General features: G+C 36.7%; 1 protein-coding gene across 2 annotated transcripts in view; it reads left to right on the plus strand.

Moving 5' to 3' along the window:
* The window catches only part of Znf385b (zinc finger protein 385B), a 289,007-nt gene extending 276,964 nt beyond the window's left edge, over positions 1–12,043 (plus strand). For both annotated transcript variants that reach the window (XM_027943968.3, XM_027943969.2), the window contains 4 exons: positions 7,765–8,010; positions 9,284–9,462; positions 10,017–10,118; positions 11,825–12,043. In XM_027943968.3, coding sequence (XP_027799769.2) covers positions 7,765–8,010; positions 9,284–9,462; positions 10,017–10,118; positions 11,825–12,043 — 746 coding nt within the window. The remainder of the gene's footprint in view (positions 1–7,764; positions 8,011–9,283; positions 9,463–10,016; positions 10,119–11,824) is intronic.
* Positions 12,044–25,817: the final 13,774 nt, after the last annotated feature.

A 25,817-nucleotide genomic window follows, 5' to 3' on the forward strand; every position in this document is an offset into this window, starting at 1 on the left:
ATAATTTGGATCATCATAAAACAACTTTCTTTTTCTTTTTTGTAATACTGGGGATTAAATGCAGGGATACTCTTCCAATAAGCTACGTTCTCAGTCTTTTTTAAAAAAAGAAATGTTTATTTTGAGACAAGGTCTTGCTTAGTTGCCTAGGCTGGTCTCCATTTGGAATGCTCCTGCTTCAGCCTACTGAGTAGCTAGGATTACAAGTGGGTGCCACCACACCTGGCTTCCTTTTTTTTTTTTTTAACACTGTTGTCAGTTTTTGTTTTTTTTTAATTATTAACTTAGAAGAATTCATTACACATATAGTTTGAACAGGTGTCCTTTATCAGATAATGCACCACAAATCATCTCTCAAATTGGAGCTGACTTTTGATACTCTAAATGTATATTCTGGTCTCCTACACAACAGTTAAAGAAATGGTATTAATCTTGGCGTGGTAGCTCACCCCTGTAATCCCAGTGATTAAGCTTGGCATGCTAGTGCAAACCTGCAATTTTATCTCTCAGGAGACTGAGGCTGGAGGATCACAAGTTCAAGGTCAGCCTCAGCAACTTAGTGAGGCCCTGCCTCAAAATGAAAAGTCTTTAAAAAGGGCAGGGTATATAACTTGGTGGTAGAGTATCCTCAGGTTCAATCCTCAGTCCTCCCCCAACCCCACCCCCACAAAAAGGCAAAAGATATGAACAAACGCTTCAGAAAAGAAATAATTGAATAATAAAAATCTACAAAATTTCTCAGTGTCATCAGTCATTAGGGAAATACAAATACAAATTAAAGCCACAATAAAACCAGGTACCTGAAATCAGAAGAACCAAGGGCTGGGGAGGACATTAAACAATTAGAATTCTCATACAATGCTGATAGAGATATAAATTGATATAACCATTTTGAAAAACTGTTTTCAAAATCTACTAGAAGCAAATACATGAATATCTTGTGACCCAGTGATTCTACTATGTATGTATATTTAACATAAATAAGTGTTTATGTCTACCAAAGAATATACATTAGAATTTTCCTACTAACATTATATAAAATAGCCCAAAACTTTTCTTGATGTTCATCAATACCAAAATAGATAAATTGTGGAATAGTCATGCAATGCAATATTATCAAGCAATGAAAATAACTTCTCTATGTATAGCATGGATGAATCTCATTGGCATAATGTTGTGTGAAATAAGCCAAACACACAAAAAAATAGATATTGAGTGATTCACTTATATGAAGTTTAATAGCAATTAAAACTGACCTAAGTTGACAGGGATGAAAATGATAACTACCTTTGGGGGTTATCAAGTGATTAGGAGTTCAAGGTAACCTTTTGGGGTGGTGGGAAAATTCTGTATCTTGATATATGTTGTGTTTATATATATAAAAATTTATTAAAATTTATGTACTGAGCCAGGGATGTAAGCTTAGTGGCAGAGCACTTGCCTGGTGTATGCAAAGCCTTGGGTTTGATACCCCACTATGTCAGAAAACAAAATGAAACAAAAAAAAAAAATTAAAGGCTCTAGCTGTAGCTCAGTGGTAGAGCACTTGAATAGAATGTATGAGGCCCTGGGTTTGATCCCCAGCATCACAAAACAACAATAAAAAAATTAAAAATTAAATTAAATCATGCACTTTATAGTATGTAGACTATACCTCAATAAAAGGAGAAATAAAAAGTATAGGTAGCAACATTTTCTGCCTCGCAGAGTATGCAAAAAAAAAAACACAATGAAATAATGACAAGTTACAATGAAATCATGGATGATTTTAATTTTTTTTACTTTTTGTCTGACTTTATTGTCTAAATTTTATGTTGAACATAAAACTTGTTAAATTAATAAAATTAAACCTTGTAAATAGAATAATAAAAATTTGTTATGACTTCCAAGTTCTAATTCAAAATTCAAAACCTACATTTATATAGAATATTATTTTGATCATTTTTAAAATTAATACCTATATTTGGATCTGACTTCTATCTTCTAATAGGATCAGTTTCTTAAAAGTGCTTCCAAAACCTCTGGCACATTCTTTTTATCTTCTGTGTGAGTTATTAGTCTCTGAAGTACTGTTTGAACAATATGGTGCTAAGTTTGATGAATAAGGTGGATTAATCTCAGTAAAGTTTTGAAGTAAGAAGTAAGGATGATAAAAATTAAAGACTGATTTTCTTCAAATGGTTCATCAACTAGATGTGAAAACAGTCCCAAATTAAAATATTTTCAAATGTCTTGAAATTTGAAAAATAAGTGAATCAATGTCAAACTTCATAAGGAGGATACTTTATAGAAATATATTCACTTACATACATAAATCATGGGGTTTTGTGACAAAGGGCAATTCTGATGTAGTTAAGCAAATTTTGCTTCAAAGTCCTGTAGGATAAAACCTTTAAAAAGATGTTTGAGTAATCAGGAAATAATTAAGACAGTCAGAAGACCTGATAATTAAAATTTGGTGAGGGAATACTTGAAAATGGAATTCATATTAACTAGAAGTTCCAGATGACATGCATCTTTATTAAAAGAAACAGAAGTAAACAGTACATTAATTAAACTTAGAAATACACAAAATAAGGAGGCTTTAAACAAGCCAGTAAGGAAAGAAAACTAATATAGTGAATTTTGACCAAAATATCAAGTCACTGAGAGGAGATATTAAAAAACTAGGCTTTGAAGTTTATAAATTTACACATCCAGAAAGAATGCCACAGTTGAAATATATAAACCATGAGTGACTTTCCTGATTTTAGGATATGTTTTACTGACCAGTTGGTATCAATCCAAAACCAGAATTCTCTGAATACTTTGAAACCATTTATATATTTCCAAAGTCAAAATTTTTCTTAATACTCTGAAATTAAGACTTCAGCCTACTTGGTGGAAAACAATCCAAACATTATTTATCTAAATGTTAGATCATGTCAATGTTAAGCAAACTAATGCTCTCAATATACTTTTAAAGAAAAATGTCTTTGTCTATATTATACGTCCTCAACTGTATTTTAATAGATCTGAGATACTCTTTGCCTTTTGCCTCAGTTGGCCTTTGTAGTAATAGGCCGCCTACCTATTGCCAGCTGTATGCTCAACTACCAAGTAGTCACCAGGTAAGCCCTGGGACTTGTAGCCCCTTAAACATGTCTTCACATTTCTGTTTCTGATCACTCTGAGCTTCCCTTTGTTTTCAATCCTATTCTTTGCTTATCTAAATCTGACCTTCAAAACCTTTGAAATGTCACTTCCCTAATGAAAAATGTCCTTTTCTTCCCAAGCAGAAGTCATCATGTTCTGCTCTATGCTCTCGTGCCTCTTGCTAGTTTCTATCATAAATTAGAGGCTCTGAATGACTATTTAATTTCCCCTCATAAGCCATAACTTTCTTAAAGTCTATAATAGTTTACTTACTTTTCTCTTCAGTGTCTAGCACATTGTCAGCAATTATCATAATGTTAATATGCATTGTTAATTAATAAATTACCTTTTTAAATTATCTCTTTTTAAGAAGTTATAATAAAGGGTATCTGTTTAATTTTTCTTAAATAGGGATATAGAGAAAATAGGTAATTTTATACATCTCAATATAACCCAAATCAGTGATTAGGTATTTTCTTATTTTTCAATTAATTTTTTATTTATGTATGACAGCAGAATGCATTATAATTCTTATTGCACATATAGAGCACAATTTTTCATATCTGGTTGCATACAAAGTATATTTACACCAATTCGTGTCTTTATATATGTACTTTGGATAATAATGTCCATCACATTCCACCATCATTTCTAACCCTATGCCCCCTCCCTTCCCCTCCCACCCCACTGCCCTATCTAGAGTTCACCTAATCCTCCCATGCTCCCCCTCCCTACCCCACTATAAATCAGCCTCCTTATATCAGAAAACATTCGGCATTTGTTTTATTGGGATTGGCTAACTTCATTTAGCATCATCTTCCCTAACTCCATCCATTTACCTGCAAATGCCATGATTTTGTTCTCTTTTATTGCTGAGTAACAACCCATGGTGTATATAGGCCACTTTTTTTATCCATTTATCTAATGAAGGGCATCTAAGTTGATTCCACAGTTTAGCTATTGTAAATTATGCTACTATAAACATTGATGTGCCTGTGATCCTGTAGTAAGCAGTTCTTAAGTCCTTTGGGTATAGACCAAGGAGAGGGATAACTGGGTCAAATGGTGGTTCCATTCCCAATTTTCCAAGAACTCTCCATACTGCTTTCCATATTGGCTGCACCAATTTGCAGTCCCACCAGCAGTGGATGGAGTGTACATTTTTCCCCACATCCTTGCCAACACTTATTGTTGTTTGTATTCATAATAGCTACCATTCTGACTGGAGTGAGATGAAATCTTCAGTAGTTTTGATTTGCATTTCTGTAATTGCTAGTGATGATGAACATTTTTTCAGATATTTGTTGATTGATTGTATATCATCTTCTGAGAAGTGTCTGTTCAGGTCCTTGACCCATTTATTGATTGAGTTATTTGGTTTTTTGGTGTTTAGCTTTTTGAGTTCTTTATATACGCTAGATATTAGTGCTCTATCTGATGTGTGAGGGGTAAAGATTTGCTCCCAAGATGTAGGCTCTCTATTAACTTCACAGATGGTTTCTTTTGCTGAGAAGAAACTTTTTAGCTTGAGACCATCCCATTTATTTATTCTTGATTTTAATTCTTGCACCAAAGGAGTCTTATTAAGGAAATTGGAGCCTAATCCCACATGATGAAGACTAGGGCCTACTTTTTTCTTCTATTAGATGCAGGGTCTCTAGTTTTATTCCTAGGTCCTTGATCCATTTTGAGTTGAATTTTTGTGCATGGTGAGAGATAAGGGTTTAATTTCGTTTTGTTGCATATGGATTTCCAGTTTTCCCAGCACCATTTGTTGAAGAGGCTATCTTTTCTCCAATGCATGTTTTTGATGTCTTTGTCTAATATGAGATAATTGTAATTTTATGGGTTAGTCTCTGTGTCCTCTATTCTGTACGATTGATCTACCAGTCTGTTTTGGTGCCAATGCCATGCTGTTTTTGTTACTATTGCTTTGTAGTATAGTTTAAAATCTGGAATAGTGATACCACCTGCTTTACTCTTCCTGCTAAGGGTTGCTTTAGCTACTCTGGGTCTCTTATTTTTCCAGATGAATTTCATGATTGCTTTTTCTATTTCTATGAGGAATGCTATTGGGATTTTGATTGGAATTGCATTATATCTGTATAGTGCTTTTGGTAGTATGGTCATTTTGATAATATTAATTCTGCCTATCCAAGAGCAAGGTAGATATTTCCATCTTCTAAGGTCTTCTTTGATTTCTTTCTTTAGGATTCTGTAATTTTCATTATATAGATCTTTCACCTCTTTTGTTAAGTTGATTCCCAAGTATTTTATTGTTTGTTTGTTTGTTTTTGAGGCTATTGTATATGGGGTAATTTTCCTCATTTCCCTTTCTGAGGATTTGTCACTGATACACAGAAATGCATTTGATTTATGAGTGTTGATTTTATATCCTGCTACATTGCTGAATTCATTTAATAGTTCTAGAAGTTTTCTGGTGGAACTTTTAGGGTCTTCTAGGATATAATCATTAATTTAAAATTAAATTAAAATTTAAATAAAATTAGAATTAAAATTTTATATATAAAATTTTATATATAAAAAAATTAAATAAAATTAAAATTAAAACTAAATTAATTTAAAACTAAATGGCAATGGTACAAGCAATAGTTATTTCACATCTACAGTGATTGTCATGTGCTTTCATAATATTAATGATACATTATACTCCTCCCCCCCACTCAGGAAAGTTAGTCACCAATGACGATCAGTTAGAGAAAACATCATGCTCATTTATGCTGCCTTCTAATTTGTCATACATTATTTAATCTTAATGAATTTCAGTTTCCTCATCTTAAAAATAAGAAAAATCATTTTCAGCCATACCTATTCTAATTTGTTTGAGAGATCATAAGATAATGTAAGTAATAGCACTTTTGTAAAATTGTATACAAATGTAAGTGTATATGAGGGACATTCGTATAAGGAACATTAAAAGGGTAATATGAGGGATTGTGTGAGTAAATGACTGAAATAGATCAGATTCTTTCAGGTCAAATTTAAATAAAACACCAAATGAAATGCTTAAAGCAAGGAAAGATTTTGGTGTGTAATAACTTAAGTTTTCATCACAAATAATGGTGATGAAATTTGGGTAATTCCAAAGAGGAAAATATGAAAATTACTGAATTATTTTTCTGCTTTATGAATTCTATAAGACTGCAAATTCAATCTGAGAAGTCCTTATAAATGAAAGAGTTACAGATCTGAAATAATTTCCAGACTAATTTACTCATTGTTATCAATTAGAAAAAATGATTCTATTTCCTTCTCTCATACTATTGAGGTCAGCTTATAAAAATCCAAGACTTTTTCCATAATACTTCATTTCATCTGAAGTTTTAATATACCTGCTGAAAGGACATATGGAATGCAGAGGTTAAGGAAAGATCTCAGCACTCATATATTCTAAACAACCTCAGATCTCAAGTTCCCCCTATAGCACCCTTTCTATGTTGGTCTTCACATGGATGGATGGATCAGGAAAAAAGATGAAACTCAACTGCTGATTCACAAACCATACACAGAACCTTATACTAGAAACAGAAACACAAAACTGGTTGTCATTCTCTAGATACTTGGGAAGGTTTCCTCTTGGTCATCCAGGCCAATGGTGTCCAGTTCCGAATTAGGGCAATTAACGAATGTATTTTCAGTTTTAATTCCCTTTCTCTCTTAATGAGAGTTAATCATCATGTCTATAGACATTTTCTGAGTACCAGCTCTTGCTGTTGACAACAAAACTCATTTCTTTCCCAAAGGAGTCACTGAACAAAGCCTGTCTTGAATACCAAATGAACGCTGAGGAGGTAGATACTGTTAAAGTCACTTTGACCCTTCAAGGCACACACATGGGCCTTGAGGATCATAAGCATTTAGTAGCTATGTGATGTACATGCCAAGATGTCTTTAAATGAGTTGACTAATCTTCATATTGTGCTTATAGTTGATATCATTATTTAAAACTTTTTTTTGACTGGCAATAATTAATAAGAATAATGAATGGAACTTTGTCTCTTGTATTTTAGATAAATTGCATTGCCAAAGAGCAAAAATTTAACTAATCTTCCCTCTTCTCTACTTTACAAGCCAAAGTTAAAAATTTAACTTGGTATAGAAATTCAATTTTAACTTTATATCCATGTCATAATTAAAACATGAGTAGTCAAATTAAACTAACATTGCCTAATAACTTCTTTCCTGTTGCCATCATATCTTGTAATCATATTGGAGGGTAGCTGATGTTGTTATATATTAAAGACTTCCCTGGAGCATAACTTATAACTCCAGGAAATCGGACAGAAAATTACCTGCTTTATTAAAGGGAGAACAAAGTCATTTTGTGAGAAGTTATCATGATCTTGGGGTGACCTCATATGGAAACCAGTGGCATGGAATTCTGTTTAGATCAAACTCTATGATCCCGAATCTGCACTAGAGTAAAACTATGTATATATTGAGAGAGTTTCTATTTTGTTTTTCAAATTTTCAAATTTGTTTTTAATTCCTTGATGGTGATTTAATGTTTGTATGATATATATATATATATATATATATATATATATATATATATATATATATATATATATATATATGAGTCTTTAATAACTCCTCTGTCTCCCTTAGAAGATAAAGGAAAGCTGAAAGCCAACAGTTCCAGTCAGCCATCAGGCTCTGAAAGTGGCTCATTTCTCCTCAAATCTGGCACAACTGCCCTGCCACCTGGGACAGCCACTTCTCCCTCCAAAAGCACAAATGGAGCACCAGGGTCTGTTGCTGAATCCGAAGAAGAGAAAGCCAAAAAATTGCTTTATTGTTCACTATGCAAAGTGGCTGTGAACTCCCTGTCACAGCTAGAGGCACACAACACAGGTTAGCAGCTATCTTTCAAATTGAAATAAAGTTTATAACAAAACCCAACTTTTCCCATCAGAATGTCACTCTGTTGTTCATGAATGAAATGTGTATAGTGTCTTCTCTACCATTTGAGTTCAAAGGAATGATTTTTAAAAGTATGCTCATAATGTCTTTGGAAATAACAAAGCAAAAACAATTTAAAGATAAAATTTATTCTATTCTTCATTCCCTCAAAAGCATCAAATACTTTCCATAACTCAATTGTTTTCAGGGGGTGGGTACCAGGAGATTGAACTCAGGGGCACTCGACCACTGAGCCACATCCTCAGCCCTAGTTTGTATTTTATTTAGAGACAGAGTTTCACTGAATTGCTTAGCACCTTGCTTTTGCTGACGTGGACTTTGAACTAGCGATCCTCCTGTCTCAGCCTCCTGAGCTGCTGGGATTACAGGTGTGTGCCACCACCCCTGGCTCCATAACTCATTTTTGATGAGGTAACAGAGATGAAGACAAAATGTTTTATGCAATAGTCACTGCCACACACTTTATAAGAGAAAAAATAGAAACAACAGCTTATCGATAAGGAATATTGAATAAATTATAGTAACCAAAAATGATAGAATATGTTAATCAATAAAATGTAATTATTAGAAAATAAATACATGATTTGATATTTGAAAATTTCAGGATATTTAATTAGTAAATCTAAATTCTGAAAATACACATTTGTTAGCATAGCAAAAAAAAATTAAAAACCCTGATAACCGTGGTTACCTATAGTGGTACAACTCTATGTAATCTTTATTTTCTCAGTATTTTGGATATTTTATTATACACTCATGTTTTCCCATGTGTTACAATGAAAACATGTTAAACTTACAATTAGTGTAAAAATGATGCTAAAAAGGCACTGGGAACTTCAGCCTGAAGATAACCTTCTCAAGGATAAGAAAATAAAGAGCCTCATGCCAGGCTACATGCTTATATTCCAGCTACTTGAGGCCGATGCAGAAAGACCATAAATTTGGGACTAGCCTCAGCAACTTAGTGAGGCTCTGTCTCAAAAAATAAAAAGGGCTGGTGATGTAACTCAGTGATAAAAAGCCCCTGAGTTCAATTCCCAGTACCAAAAAAAAGACTATAACAATGACAACAAAGACAGGAAAAAGTAAACAGAGAGAAAGAGAGAGAGAGAGAGAGAGAGAGAGAGAGAGAGAGAGAGAGAGAGAGAAATTGCTTCCTATAGTTCTTAAATAGCTGTTTAATATATGCCTTTTTCTATTTTAGGATCTAAACACAAGACCATGGTTGAGGCTCGTAATGGAGCTGGTCCAATTAAGTCCTATCCTAGACCTGGATCAAGATTAAAGATGCAGAATGGCAGTAAGGGGTCAGGACTACAGAACAAGACATTTCATTGTGAAATCTGTGATGTTCATGTTAACTCGGAAATTCAACTCAAACAGGTAATGAAATTAGTGTACTCTGCTCTTTGGGGTCACTACATGAAGATCTCTATCTCCTCCTCATCTACGGAGTGGTTCTCACTGTGCTCACAGTTAACTTTACTAACCTTTATAGGATGCATAACTTATGCAACATAAAAGTGCTCTGTGGAAAAGAAAGTCAGTATCCAATAATGGAGCATCTACTACTGTATGTCAGGTTCCAGGTTAGATGTTAGGGATGGAAGGATGGACATAAAAACCACACAGAGCTTACAGTCCAGCAGAAGCCACTGGTAAATCTGCCAAGCCCCAAAGTCTAGGTAGAGAGATTCTTCAGTAACAGTGGAAACACCAGGAAAAAAATCTGATAAGGCCTATAGAAAAGAAAAGATGGAAAGGAGAAGGTCATAGAGAACAATGGGAGCAGGAAGCAAGTCTTAAAGGAGGTAGTAAAGATTTTACCCAAACCATTCTAGAAGGATGAACCAAGAGCTGGAATGGAGAAACCAGCAACCTCTGTGTAGGAAATGTATCTTTCATGGATTTAGCTTATGCATCAAACATTTTTTCAGCACATTTCTAGCCGGAGGCATAAAGACCGAGTTGCAGGGAAGCCACTGAAGCCGAAATACAGCCCTTACAACAAACTCCAGCGGAGCCCAAGCATTTTAGCAGTAAGTTCACTCGCCTGCTCACCTTTTGGGGAGGGCAGCCTTGCTGGGTTGGGCAGGAGCTGTAAGGAGGACCTAGGGACTAACAGTCATGGGAAGGTTGCGAATTTATCTATTTTATCTTGACCATGCTGGGGATTGAACCTCTAGGACCTCACACATGCTGAGCATGTGCTGAGCATGTGCTCTACCACTAAAGTACACCCCTAACCTAAAGGCTGTGAATTTAAACAACCTACATAGACAGAAATTTTAGAATGAACTGCTTAGTTCCTGCTATAAGGACATCTTGAAGAAAGCTCCTTTAGGAAAGAAAAATGCCCAGCAGGGTGTGGTAGCTCATGCCTGTAATTCCAGCTGCTTGGGGGCCTGAAGCAGAATTATTGCAAATTCAACATCAGCCTCATAACTTAGGGAGACCTGTCTTAAAATAAAAAATAAAATTAAAAAGGAACTAATTACCTTATTCTTTACCAAGACCTTGTCAGAAGACTATCTTCTTTACTATATAAGGAAAAGCAAAGACTCAGGATAGGGCAAGTGATGCCTGAGGAATCCTGGGATGTGTGGAACCCGGGCAGAGAGGTTGCTTTCATAAAACAAAATCCATCCATTTAGTTTAATATCCCTGTGTTTCCCTTGTGCGTGTGTGTGTGTGCGCGCGCGCACGTGTGCTTGCACGTGTATACAAAAAAGTAGTGTTTATATTCCATTCTAGCAGGCATGTTGGTAATCAGCCTATCCTACCTGTTCTCAATATGTACTGTTTTCTGTGTTTTGCAAAAATACCTAGGGACTTCAGCAGTAGGTGTCATATAAATACCCAGATGGATGGATTTCACACTCTCCCTGGGACCTGGCCCAGCATGGTATTCAGTCTGAGATGAAGCTGAGATTGGCCAGCTGGAGGTGGTGCTGAGTTTACCTTCCAGCTTTTCCAAAGCCTCAGCTTCTGCAGCAAGCTGGTGGTATCTGCATTAGGCAAACCCATCTTGCACAACTCCTGTGACTGCAAAAGAGAGAAATTAAGGATTATTTTTCTACTTCACATGAAGATTCTACCCTGGGACTCCTTTAAATAGAGAAAGTTTCTAGTCCACTAATAGTCATTCCCAATAACAGATACTTAATTTAGCTAATTTTTCAGGAAATTCTCATTATGTGGCCAGGGAAAGGAAGGAATTGACTTTTTGTGTGTGTGTGTCTTTTTATTCTTCCTGGGTCCGTAATGTCCTGAATGAACTCAGTTACTTACCTAAATTTCAGTTTATCCAAGAGCAGTGATGTGAAGGGTTGTACTTCTCCAAAAAAAAAAAAAAAAAAAAAAAAAAGATAAAAGAAAAAGCAAGAAACTTTTCTCTAAGCTACAAGGTGGTTTAACATAAGTATGAATTTTGAATTGAGATCCATTGCTTAAGCAGGAAACTTCTGGGCATGTTTTGTTTTATTTCTTTCTTGCTGAGCCCCTTTGTGTCTATTCATAGAGATGCCCTGTGCCCTAGTATCCAGGATCAAAGACCAAAGAAAGACTTGAAATGGGAACAACTCAAAATAAAACTATATCAATACTAAAAGACACTGACACCAGCTTGGGGAAAATAATCATCTCTTCACTCCTGAAAGTGGACTTTAAATTTAAGACTTCTCTGTGGTGCTGTTATTCGACAACAACCTGCTCACCCCATTCCTGGTCTTTTTCCTCTCATTAGGCAAAACTTGCATTCCAGAAAGATATGATGAAACCTTTGGCCCCAGCCTTCCTGTCCTCACCCCTGGCAGCAGCAGCGGCTGTGTCCTCTGCACTTTCACTGCCACCCCGGCCATCTGCCTCGCTCTTCCAGGCTCCAGCCATCCCTCCAGCTCTCCTGAGGCCAGGGCATGGGCCCATTCGTGCCACTCCGGCCTCCATCCTGTTTGCCCCATACTGACATCTGCAAGCCCCAAGACCAGCCAGGCCAGTAGGAAAGTCAAGAAGCCAAGCCAAAAGGATTTCAGCAACTTGAGCATTTTGTGTTACAGTAAGTATCCCACCTACCCACAAAATGCAGCCTACCACCTCAAACCCCAGCTCCAGTGAAAAACAAATCACTAGATTCAAGAGTGCTTTTATGGACTGATCAAATCATTTTGGAATGTGAGCAGCACAGGTTCCCTCTTCCCTCCCCGACTCGACCCCATTTAATTGGTGTATCTGAGAAATCTGGGTTCTTGAAAATGTACAGTCAGAAAGTAAAGAAAAAGAAAACCAGTCTCTATTTTCCCATGGGTATAATCTGGCTTAGAACAATATGGAATATTTTCCTGACAGACTTGAAATCTAGGATCTTCCTCAGATGTCTGTAAATAGCTCTGGAATCCAACCGGGCATTTTCTAGTGTGGAAGAAAAATAGAACACAAGTGCTTACTTGTGAATACCATCTTACCAACGGATCACATTTTCTTTTTGGTGTACTCTCGTCGACAGGGATTGTGTACTGTTTTAGACCCAAGTACTGTTGTATCCTGTGTAGTACTAGATTGTATCTCTTGTCTGAATTCAACATCTTTAGTTGCTGTGTAAATGTTAGGAAGCAAAATAGCTTTGAATTTCTCGTTAAGAGAACAAAAGATAATGTATTTTCTTTATTTCATATTTTATTTGGAGATATTTAAACAAAATAGAAAGCCATATAACATAGCATAATTACTACCTGTTTGCTGTTTTTGTCTAACTTATTTTGTAGCTTCCTCACTGGTTTGAGTTGCTAAGCAAATATATACAAATACAAAAAGAGCTTCCTAAATTGCACATTTTGGCACCTCCTGTGCATTCTGCAAGAAGACAATGAATCCATGTATTTCTATGTAATTATCTTCATTTTTAACCTGTTTTCATTTGTAATGATGCTACATAATTTTGTGGCTCCCTAATGCAATAATGTACAGAAGATATAAAATTTATAATTGAACAATTTGTCTTTCTGTTCACTGAATATGTTGCAGGTCATGCTCCCATGCCCCCCTTTCGAAGTTGGTATCAACAAGACTAGAATATTTGTGATATCAGGGGCAAGAAGTATCATAAAACAATAAAATAGTGAACTCTTTTAGAGTATCTATATCTGCAATCTGTAAATGGTAAAATGTCTGTGTATTTTTTTAAATGTACCTTTTCAATAAAAGCATCAAAAATAAAAATCGGTTCATATTTCCAGTATTGTTTTCTCCTGAGACTCCCTCTAATTTGAAATCACCTGATGAAAGATTTTTTGTAGGAACAAAGATTGCTTCTTACATATTTATCATTTTTAGCTCTTATTTTCTGCATATTTATTTGTCATGTTTATTCATTGCCTCATGAGGTGGAACATGACTGCTGTTTCCTCTCTGAATCTCTAAGAAGTTGGGCCAAAGTTGTGAGTTGTCCAAAATCACGGTAGCAGCCTGCTAAACATTTTTTACTCTGATTTTTTTAAAACTCACTGAAGGTCTTCTACATCCGCAACTCCTCTTTTATTGGTGTCCAAGGCATTTATGGTTCTCCTCTTTAGAATTTTATTCCACTCCTCCCCTTTCACCTTCTCCCTTTGCACAGCCTTCTTTCCTTTTCCTTCATTCTGTTACTTTTAAAGCATAACAATCACTGTTTGTTTGGGCCATCTATTCCTGTTCAACAAGCTTCTTTAAAACTTTGTAATGACAACCACTTGCTTACATCAGGATTTCATGGGCCAAGAATTCCAGCAGGGTTTGGCCAGGCTGTCCTGTTCCCCAGAGGAATCAGTAGCCTTTCCTTGTTATTCAGCTGGCAGGTGGGCCAGGGTGAAGGGGCCAAATGGCTCCACAGGGAATGGCCAGACAGTTGAGCTCCACTAGCACAGCCTACCAGAGGGCCTGGGCGGGAGCTCCCAGCATCCTCCTGTGGTCTCAGGTAGTTACATAGTGTATTTCAGAGGCCTAGGTGGAAATCAAAGACTACTTATGAAACAATTAGGAAACTCCCAGCCACTTCTGCTACATTCTATTGATCAAAAACGTTTCTAAAACCAATTCAGACTGAAGGGAAGAAAATTAGACTTCTCAGTGTGAAGAAGAGCAAAGAATTTGGCACCATCTTTAATCTACTACACTGCTATAGAATTTTGAGGGGAATGGTAACAAAACTATTACAGATCTTCTTCCTCCCCACCTAAAATGCAGACCCTGTCAGTTTTTATAAATGAGAACCAGAATGGGAGGTAGAACTAACATACTCATTTCTAAAAAATTAAGGTCAGTAGATGGCAGTGTAGCTGTGATGCCTGGTATAGACTTCCTTCATTAAAGATGTCATCCAACTATTGAAAAATTGTTGACTTTAGTTCTGAGGCTTATAAACAGGTTAACTTAGAGTACAATGATTCCAGTTTAAAATTTGGAATTTGGCGTGTTTACTTTTTTAAACTGACTCATTGGAACTCTAACCGATATTGGTTAAACTTAGTCGAACCATAAGATATGATTTATACACAATGTTCTCATGGAATTTTGTTTTAGTTTAACACTTTGGAGAACTTTTTATTTTTATGGACTTCAATGGCAATTATATTTTATTTATCTTGCTTTTCCTATGGCTCATTGAAGCTTAATGCAATCCTCAATTTTTTTTTAAATGTCAATATTGAAATAGACCCAGAAATTTACTAGTTAGATTTATAGAGTTAAGATTTTTAAATCACCTTGGGGAGGAGGAAGTACAATAGAATAGCAATTAATTAAAATGCATACCTCCAGAAGAAGCTGTGAGTAGCTTCAAGCGATGACTTAGGAAACACTGTTAAACAGATATATCTTATCATGTGCTCTGATTCTCAGATGTCAGAGGGGTCAGCCCTGAGGTGGGGAGGTGCATATATTTGAACTAATATCCCTTCTTGTGCCATTTCTACTGGGATAAGATGCTGACTTCATGTAAAAGTTGAAAACCACTCTGCTTTCCTGACTTACTCCACCTCAGGTCCTGTAGAATTGGAAAACTGGCCTCAGGTAGTGTTGCCTGACACAAAATACCTGATTACATCTGAGTTTCGAAAGGCAAATTGTTTAGTTTTTTAATAATATTTATTTTAATAATTTTGGTATGACATTGCACCTAGCATAACTATGTCCCATAAAGAATTATGCAATATTTGGGGGTATATTTATACCAAAAGATTATTTGTTGTTTATCTGAACTGTAAGCTTAGGTGGACATCCTGTGTTTTTATTTGGTAAGTTGTGTAATAATTTTCTCAAGAGCATTCCTTTTCATCTCAGGTACCATAATGCTTCAGGAGAGAAGTTACCTCTTGGGTATTAAAAAGTAAATAATGAGGTTTTGAAAGGCCTATTGTGAAATACACTTGCAAATAGGCAGAGAAAGGACCTTACATGAAGTAAACAGAAGATATATTGACAATAGGTAGGAACAGGACAGGAAAAAATGTAGCCACAGATGCCATTTACCTAAAGCTACACTGACACCTGTTTTAACAAAATTAAATTATTGAAAAAATAATAATTTATATTATACACCAAATGCATAATATCTGATTTTTTTCCCTTCTCTGTCCTAAGAGAATTCTGATTTTTCTAAGCCAGAAATAGAAACAGTTATACAGAACTTTTCTCTCAGAAAATGCTTTAAGGAAAACTATGCTATAGTTAATGTGTTAGAGAAAGAACCAAGGAAATTTCCACTGGGAGAAAACACAAAGAGGAAAGAGCTGATAGAATATCTTGTGGAAATTCTTTTATGCTAAGATCTCCAAAGGGAGTCTAAAGAGACTTCACTGAGTTGGGGAATTATTTGGGGATTTGTCTGGGAGGTCACTGGAAAGCAGGCTTGTGGGGAGTGGAGAGATGGCCAGGAGCTTTTTGATGGATGAGAATTAGGTCAATATCAAGACATACACCCATTTTCAGGTAACAGGCCATTTTATTTCACTTCTAGGAGTGCTGTGTGAATTCTGGTTTCTCCTAGCAGTGTCCCTTCCTTCAGATTCTGTTTTATTAATATGATGGCCCTTAATATCAGAATTGACATGGCCTCTTTGGGAAAATAGCAGTTCCTGGTACCTTGGTAGGTTAAGGAGAAGCTGTGTGGTACAAGGGCAGATTCCACAAGGGATGCTCATCTTTGCCTCCTTCCTTCCTCCAAGTAATTAGTTCCATGGGGGAATTCACCAGGGACATGACGGTGCAGCTTCTCAGCAGCTATGGAGTGTGACTAGGGAATTAGCTCATTTCTTTGGCTGAAATTTCTAAAGCAAGAGTGACAATATAATGTATTCTTCTACTCTTAGCTAAGTGCTCAAAATGCATCAAACCTGTGGTTGTCAGAATGCCTTCTGTAGGTACGATGAAAATATCTTCATGTCACATTGTTCAGTTTAAGAAGTCACTTATCCACAGATGATTGGACAAGCTTGCCATTAAGCACCTGCTTTTCATTTTTATTATACTGTAAAATCAAAATTAGGATTGAAGACCATTAAAAAAGAATAGTATATAATTTGCCCTCAAAAAACCTGAATTCAAATCCTGACCATATCCTTTGCACATTAGGTCTGTTAATTTTTTGTCAGAAAAGGATTTTATTTCATTTTCCCAGCCTGTTTTTCACATATATAAAAAAGACATAATGGTATCCAACTTAGGGTGGTTCTAAGAAGCAAATAAAATTGAATAGGTAATGGGACTGGGGTGGTAGCTTAGTGGTAGAGCACTTGCCTAGCATGGGTGAGGCACTGGGTTCAATTCTCAGCACCACAAAAAAAAAAAAAAAAAAAAAAATCAATAAAGGTCCATCAACAACTAAAAAAAATTTTTTTAAATAGGTGAAAATGTTTTTGTAAAGTTTAACATGCTCTATAAATTTTCATAATAAATGTATAAATAAATTTTTTCTCATTTTAGATTTCTTAAATTTTAAGTAGTTTATCTTAAATTAGCCAATCTTATGTGTTTAGTGGTGACCCAGATTCAGAGAAAACTACTTTTGTCATAAGAACAGCAAACTCATTAATTGTAATTTTATGTTCCTATTCTAAAGACATAATTCAAGTAGAAGTATACTAAGATAATAGATTAATATATAAGAGATAGTTTGGGATTTTAGTCTTGTATTCCATATAAGAAAATCAGAATCTCAAATCATAATAAATCCAAAATATTTTTGTTGTAAAACACAATTCCTGTTATGAAAAAAAATTAATCTTTCTGATGTAAAGTATATAAAAATACTAAATAATTTACTGAGTGTGGTGGCATATGCCTATAATCCGATGACTCTCAGGAGGCTGATGCAGGTGGATTGGAAGTTCCGGGACAGCCTCAGCAACTTAATAAGACCCTATCTCAAAATTAAAAATTAAAAAGGCTGAGAATTTAACTCAGTGATAGAGCACTCTGGGTTCAATCCCCTGTCCCTAAATAAATAAATAATAAACATACAAGCTGAATGAAGGAAATATTAATAACTCATATGACATATAATAGTTCATTTCTTTATTATTCATAGAACTCACATAAAATTTGGGGGAATTCTTTTAAAAAAGGAAAGACAAGCCAATAGAAAATGTGAGCCAAAAACACATTCCAAAAAAAAAAATACATATATATTATGTATAAGTTTATATATATATATATATATATGAGATATAAGATATTTAAAATTATATACATAATCTTAATAAGTATGAAAAGATGTTTGTCCTTACTGAAGTTATATGAATGAAATCCATATTTTTGTTCTACAAATAAAATCAACACATTTAGATTTAGCATATTGACACAAATTTTCATGAACTTTATAAATATTCTGTCAAATTGAGTATAGGGAAATGGATACATTCATGCACTGTTGGCTGTAATGAAAATTGCTTCAACTTTTCTGGAAGAATCATTTGTCATATATAACATTACAGCAGTTATTCCTTAACTTTGACACAGAAATTCCATGTCCTAGACTACACCCTAAGATATTAACCATGTAATTGTAAAAAGATGATTCATACATAGAATGTTTCAAAATAATGAGAAAACATACATTCATAGGGGATAAGTAAAGAAATTATGCAAACAATATGCATTGAGGAAGAGCATGACCATTAGTAATGACATAGTTCTCTAAGTACTGACAGGAAGAGTTGCCCATGACATATGTCTGTAAGAGGGTACAGAACAGCTCCTTATGATCTCATTGTATTAAATTTTTAAATTATATCTGTATGCATGTATATATGTGTAGAGAGAAATGTTCTGAAAACAGTGATTATCCAGACTCATAAAAGAAGTTATGCTTGAGTTGTGGATTTCACATGGCTTTACATTTTATATATAATTTTTAGTATGGTTTGGATTTTTTACCATGAATCTGTCACTTTCAGAATCATAAATATAACCAATTGTCCCATTATAATCGAAACAGATTATCTTTATGACATAATAACAGAGATAAAATTTCAAAGGACTCCAATAAATGGCAACTGGAAAATAAGTGTATGATAAATACCAAATCAAAATAGTTCATTATAAAAATTGAAAGCAAGTAAACAGTTTTAGCATTTGCCATGGTTTGAATCTTAACTGTCCCATATATGTTGAAGGATTAGTGGCCAGTCTGTGGTGCTATTGGGAAGGGGTGAAACATTTATGAAGTGGGACCTAGTGAAAGACAGCTAGATCATTGGGGGTATGCCTTTGAATGAGACACTGGGACCCCTGCTCCTTCCTTTTCCTCTCTCTTTGCTTCCTGAATGCTCTGAAGTAATCAGCTCTGCTCCACCAAGCCCTCACCACCATGATGTTCTGCCTCACTAGAGGCCAAAAAACTATAGAGCCAAGCAACTATGGACTGAAACCATAAACCAAAATAAAACTTCATTCTTTTTAATTTTCTCAGGTATTTCATTGCAGCAATGGAAAACTAACAGTATTATTTCAGGTATTTTTTTTTCTACCTTGAGAAAAACTTTTACTGACATGTTAGAAACTATAATAAGGTTACTTTGAAAAGCAAAAGCAAGTCGCTCAAATAACATAAATGGCCTCTTTAGCTCTATGAATCTCAATGACACTCAGATGAATTTTTTCCCTCCTTTGTCCTATGCCTGGGCTTTTCTACTGCCCAGACAAAGCCATGTCTTTATTACCAAACCCCAATTATTTAAGAATTGCCTAACCAGTGCATAAATTCATATGGCTTGATAATTTTTTAAAACAGAAATTATAGATAATTATTCTAGTAATTACATTATTACTAGATGAAAATACATTTATCTTTCACTGTTAAATGCATTTTTACTATAAATCACAATTTGGTGAATAGACAGGCCACCAGCTGAAAGAAAAGGCAGCCTGCTTTTTTCCCTTTGTGAGATGATGACCAAGACTAAAAATACAGATAGATGGTAACAGTTCCTTGAAAAGCAACTGCCAGCATTTAACCTACAGGGCCCAGAAGGCTCAAACAATAAAATATGATGCAAAACACAAGCTCTTTCTTATCAAGGAGTCAGACTCCATCCAGATGCTCTCCCTAAGAGAATTCACTATTGGGATGCCAGAAACTGTTCACTTTCCATTAAATATCAACAATGGCAAGTATGGGACTGAACATTAAAATCAAAGCCTTCATGACAAACAGAAAACCCTCTCGTGAAGAAACACTTTGCATTTTGATTTCTAACTTTCCAAGATAAAGACCAGCAGACTCCTCCCTGAGGGTCCTGGTTCCCGGGAGGTGCAGCATTATTAGGAATATGGTAGTCAACAGCATGCCTTTGTTAGAACAAAAGCTTTAATACCCACTCTTAAAAAAAAATAAAATACCCAGTCTTGGATGGCTGATCCCACTGTAAGTCAATATACTGGGCAATTAATCACAGAAATTAGTTTGGAAATAGAACACCAAGTGAGAGTCAAAAAGTACCACTGGTCTCAAGCCAGAAAGCAAAGACTTTCTTGCATCATCTACAGGCAAAAATCTTGTACTGACTGAATTTTCACTAAGGTAGGTGCAACGTACAACCTCTACCCCAGATTCTCAAAGAATAGTGTATAGAAGAATCACCTGGAAAACGTGTTAAATGCAGATGCCTGGGTCCTGCCCCTTCAGGTTATTATTCAGGGAGGCCCAGAGTGGCTCCTAGAAATCTGCAACTTAGCAGGTACCCCCCAGTCCTGCACAGGAAGTTCAGATTAAAACAAGGAACATTTCCAAGGATTATATTGATTAGACCAAACTTCAAATTTAGGCTCCCAGGAGGCCCATCTGCAAAGGGCCAAATAGTTTTCAGTAACCAATAAGGACTTTCAAATGTCCTGGGAATCAGTTTTCTATTTTTCCCCCTTGGAAACAAAATTCTACAAGAACCTTCATCAAAACAAACAGAAGTAGTTTGTAGCATAGAAGAAGACCTGGTGAGTCAGGATAAATAGAGGAGCCAGATTACCTCAAATTTGAAATAGAAATAAGGAAAAAATAGCTTTGGGTGTTTATGAATGATTTAGTCTGGTTGTTAGGTAGCATTTCTAGGAAAATAAGAAGAGGATTACTGAGAGCAGCTTTCAAAACAAAGTCTGTTAAATTTACTCATCATTATTGTGGTCTAGGAAACACATGGCTTCATATAAAAATAGGAAAATAATTCAGAAAATATTTCAAGGAATCTTTCATCATACTAATTTCTTAAACCTACTGTGGTACTAAAAGTTGGCTACAATAATATTTTTACTTGCAAATCAGGTGATAAAGCATCCAATATAAGTTAAGTTTTCGTGTACAAGAATCTTGTCGCTTCAAAATTACATTTTACTCAGCTTTATTTAAACTTTTCAATGAAATGTTTTATAAAAGGTATTGCCAATGATCCTGTCTTCCTAACATAATATACTAGCTATAATTTTTTTTTCTTCTCTATTTTTTTCAGGGGAGTGGGATACCAGGGATTGAACTCAGGGGCACTCAACACTGAGCCATATCCCCAGCCCTATTTTGTATTTTATTTAGATACAGGGTCTCACTGAATTACTTAGCACCTTGCCAAGTTGCTGAGGCTGGCTGTGAATTTGAGGTCCTCCTGCCTCAGCCTCCCTAACCATTGGATTACAGGTGTGTGCCATTGCAACTTCCTCTCTCTTTTTTGAGGATTCAAGTTCGTCATTGAAACCATTCTTAGTGGTATATATGTAGCCATCATATAGTTATGAAAAAAAAAACTAAAAATAACAATTTATTAATTTCAATCCCCAGAACCTCCACTTACTGAGCATGTTACCTGAAGCAGATTTGAGACTTGCTATCCTCCTCTATAAAATGTTGATGACACTTCTCATCCTCAATATACAAAATTTATTGTGGGGATCAAATAAAAACAATGAAAGTGCTCAGTAAATTTTTAGCTCCCCTATTACTGGCATGTCAGGCACTGCACATAGATATCCGAGAAATGGATGAAGCTACAAGCTCACCAAGACTAACCCAGGCTATCTCAGGCAGCCTCTTGCCACCTTCTGTGCTCCCACAATTTTGCTGTGTCACTGTCAGAGCATCAGATTCCACTGCCAAATCCTGGGATCCATTGCATAAATACAGAGCTTGCAAACCATGACAAAGGTTCCTGCTGAGGCACAATGTCTGAGTTATAAAAACGGGGAATGGAATGGAACAGAGCTTTCAGTTTAGGGCTGGCCACAGTCAACCACTGGCACTCGATAAAGGATAGGAATTGTTCCTATCATTGGGTTGTTTAAAATCCTGGGAGGCAGTGGGAGGAAGGGCAATGGAAGAGGGGAAGTGGCTGTGGAGACAAACATCTGAACATGATTTCAATATATAGTAGGAGCAAAGGAAGGACAACTGGCCCAGCTGGTGGGGGGAGGGCAACATGTGGGGTGAAGAGATGCCAAGGGGAACTTCCTGGAGAATGAGGTGCCTCAAATGACAAGAAGGAAAAGCATTCCAAAGAAAAGTGGCACAAAATATGAAAGAGTACAGTGTTTGGAGGGATCTGGAGTGGTTTGTACTGCTGAACATGAGAAGCAGGAGGGAGGAGGGGTCAGAGGAGGCTGGGATGTAAATGTGGATCAGTATGAAGAGCTTTAGATAGATAGCAGTCCGGAATAAATCCTGCAGTTTAGAGATCATTAATTGAGTGTAATATGATCAGATTTGCATTTAGAAAGATCTTTCTGATGAAGGATAGGGGGAGGTTATATGGACCAGAGAGAGAGTTATGAGGCACAAGGATGGCCTCAAATAGGGCTTTAGTCATAAAAATTATAAAACGCTTTGGACAGCAAAGACAATCTATGAAACCCAAGTTGCAGCAGAGTCACCATGTCCCTACACGTTAATCATCTCAAGAGCAAGACAGACAGGACCTGGGACAAGGTTCCAGTGAAATTCACTGGAGAGAGTCACCTTTGTAATCTCCACACTCTCCACAGCCCCTTGCACTAATTAATCCTAATCAATGATGGATGGTGGGCTCAAAATCAGAGATATTGGGAGTGTTAAATTAGTTGTCTGAATCCTAAAAAACCCCAGGTCATAATATTCTCTGAGCACCACTGTTTCCTTTTTTCTTTCTTTCTTTATTTTCTAATGATCATTTTCCTCAGTGATAAATTGCACAGTAATCACTCCTATCCTCTAAGTGCCTATGAATGGGGAAACCAGAGAAGCAGGACTGTTGCCCTGTGTGTACATGAGGAACAGAACTGTATATTCCAATCATTCCTAGACTTTTAAAAATATCTACGTTAGCTGCTCAAACAGCAAGTTTTTTGTTCTTTCTCATCTTTAGGTGTTCCATAGTGTTGAGAAATGCCATAGAAATGATTTCTGGAAATGTATTATGAACCATTATTATAACATGAGAATAAATCACAATCTTCTTAATTCATTCTGCAAACCAAAATGTACCAGTGTGCTGAGTATATCAAAATTAAAAAAAAAAAAACAAAAAACTCCAACCTGGCCTGAAGGAGATCATTAAGAACCCCCAAAGAAAGAGAAGTCAATTACCGGGGCACTGAGTTCCTTTAACACGAATTTGTCTGTTTTAGCTTGAATTGACTTGTTCTGGTTCTCATAACACCCAGATGCTTTTAATTCAGAGGCTCTCAACCTGGCTGAGGGTTACCTGTGGAGCTTTAAAAAACAACATCAAAGCCAACCTCAGATCTCAACCTCAGATCCACTGAATCAGAATCTCAGGTGGTGAGCCCTTGACATTGAAATGAAAACAAATCAACTCCCCAGGTGACCTTATCAGCAAACTAATAAGTCATCAAAGGGCTTGAGACCCTCTGACTATTTAGATCCAAAGAGGAACTACAAATGTGAAGCCAAAGGGAGTCTGACACTCCCGATTACTTCTTTTTGAGGGCAAAATATGTCTCTCAAACTGACAGACAAATTATGCGGGGTTCCTAGGTGTGTGGGTAGCAGGAAAGGGGAAGATATCATGGTAAAGTGATGTCTTGCTTTTCTTAATCAGATCATCTTTTAGTCTCACCCCTGTGTGGAACTCCCTGCCCAAGAACTATCACTAGATGCATGAGGACTGGGTGAGAAGAACATTATCATTTATTACTGAACTTCTGATGGAAAAGAAAAAAATAATAATAATCTTCTGAAAGTATTCATCTAAATATAAAAATTCCAAAGGGGCACAGAGTAATCTGTTACACCATGAATAATAGAACAAAAAAAAAGTTTAGTTATTTAACTCCCAATAATCTACACACTGGTTGGCCCCAAAACTACCATAGAAAATTGATACGTATTAAATTCAGGTTGGGATGGTTTTCAGATCATATAGCAGTATTTGGAAACATTAGTCATATTTGCTGTATCCTTATGGGGATGAGGATGGGCATTATGTTTTGGATATGAGATGTCCCCGCCCCCCAAAGCTCATGCAAATTTTAGAGGAGAAATGATCTGGTTATGAGAACCTTAACCCAAACAGTGAATTAATTCCCTGGTGGGATTAACTGAGTGGTAACTGAAGGTGGGTAGGGTATGGTCGGAGGAGGTAGGCATTGGGGCTGTGCCTTAGGGGTATATATTTTGTATCTGGCAAGTGGAGTCTCTCTCTCTCTCTCTCTCTCTCTCTCTCTCTCTCTCCTTTCTGATCATCATGTGAGCTGCTTCACTCTGCCACACTCTCTGCCATGATGTTCTGCCCCACCTTGAGCCCTGAGGAATGGGGCCTGCTATCTATGGAAACCTTGGAAACCTGAGCCCCCAAATAAAATTTCCTCCTCTAAAATGGTTCTGGTCAGATCTAAACAGCTGACCAAAGCAATGGGTATGATCCCACATACTTTAAAATAACAATAATAAATGATGGTCAGAGACACTAATGCTAAGAAGTCATGGATGCTTCTGAACTGTGACAACATCAAACCGTTGTGAGCAGATTATAGGTTGTCTTTATCTGCTTTGAGCATGAATTTTGCTGGCATCGTGTGGTAATGTCCTCTGATTTCCTAAGACCCTATGCCACTGTCATCAGATTCTCTGTAGTGAACCACAGAGGATCTCACAGTCACACACACTACTGCTGGAGATAGCAGAACACAAAGCATATTTTATGGCAGAGAGGGGAGATAAAGAGAGTCTGACTCTCCTGACTTCCTCTTCTTCTGAATTTTGCCAACCAAATATAAATGCTTGGCCAGGGGCTTTGTCATTTGGAGGCACCACTGCTAACTCTAATATCTTGTGCTCCAACCGTGACTATCTCAGTAGGTGCCGCCCTGTTCTGCATCTGTTACACTTTCTAAAGCAAATCTGAAAACAGCCCTGCTCACCAAGAACACCTAGCTTTGACCCTCCCATTCCAGAGCCTCTGACCCAAGTGGCCACTGCAGAGAGAACCCCACAGGAAACGGAAGGCCACCTTCAGGGGATATCATTGCCTCACACACAAAGGCTGAGCCAGTGTTCCTGAGTGCCAGGATGTAGGGGACACGGGGGAGGGAAGCAGGTGCTTAGCCAACTAATAACACCAATGACTGTGAAGTGCCTGGTGTCCCAGGGCAGGTAGAGCTGCTGGGCCAGCGGGGATGCTCCTCAGAGCCGCAGCTGCAGGGCTACCTGCTGACAGCCAAGGCACGGAGGCAGATGTCTACAGGTGTCCCCACTCAGTGCTGACTCCACACGATCTGCTCACCTGCTCTGCCCCTAGAAGGAGGTAAAATAGTGCTCATTAAAAGCAAACTCCGGCAGTGGAGCTAAGCTATCAGGCAACGCTGGAACTTGAAAATTTAGATAAGTCAGGTCCTGAGGGCCAAGATCAATTTGGCATTTAGGAAGATCAGAAGTCATTTTCCAAAGCAAGGGGGAGAGCACTACTTTAGCTGCAAGGACTCCACTGTTGGGAAGCTGGATTTCCCAGCACAGCGCCTCCCTAACCACAGTTCAGTCGATAAAGGGACTGGTCTGCAGCAGTCGCGGATGTGCTTGGTTCTAATCAGAATAACCGGTGTGAAGTCCTGCTTGATCCAGCCCATGTCGCATGCAAAGCGGAGTTCTTTCCCTTCTCTAGAGAGCAGATGGGAACCATTACAACAAAAAGAGCCAAAGGAGGAAGAAAGCCTATGGTTTTGTTGCTCCTACAAGTAAGCAGGAGCAGTTTCCTGCTGTCCTCCAAGACGCTTGGAAGGAAATGGGATGTTCTGGGACA

This window comes from Marmota flaviventris, chromosome 11 (assembly GCF_047511675.1).
Source record: "Marmota flaviventris isolate mMarFla1 chromosome 11, mMarFla1.hap1, whole genome shotgun sequence".
Taxonomy (NCBI): Eukaryota; Metazoa; Chordata; class Mammalia; order Rodentia; family Sciuridae; genus Marmota; species Marmota flaviventris.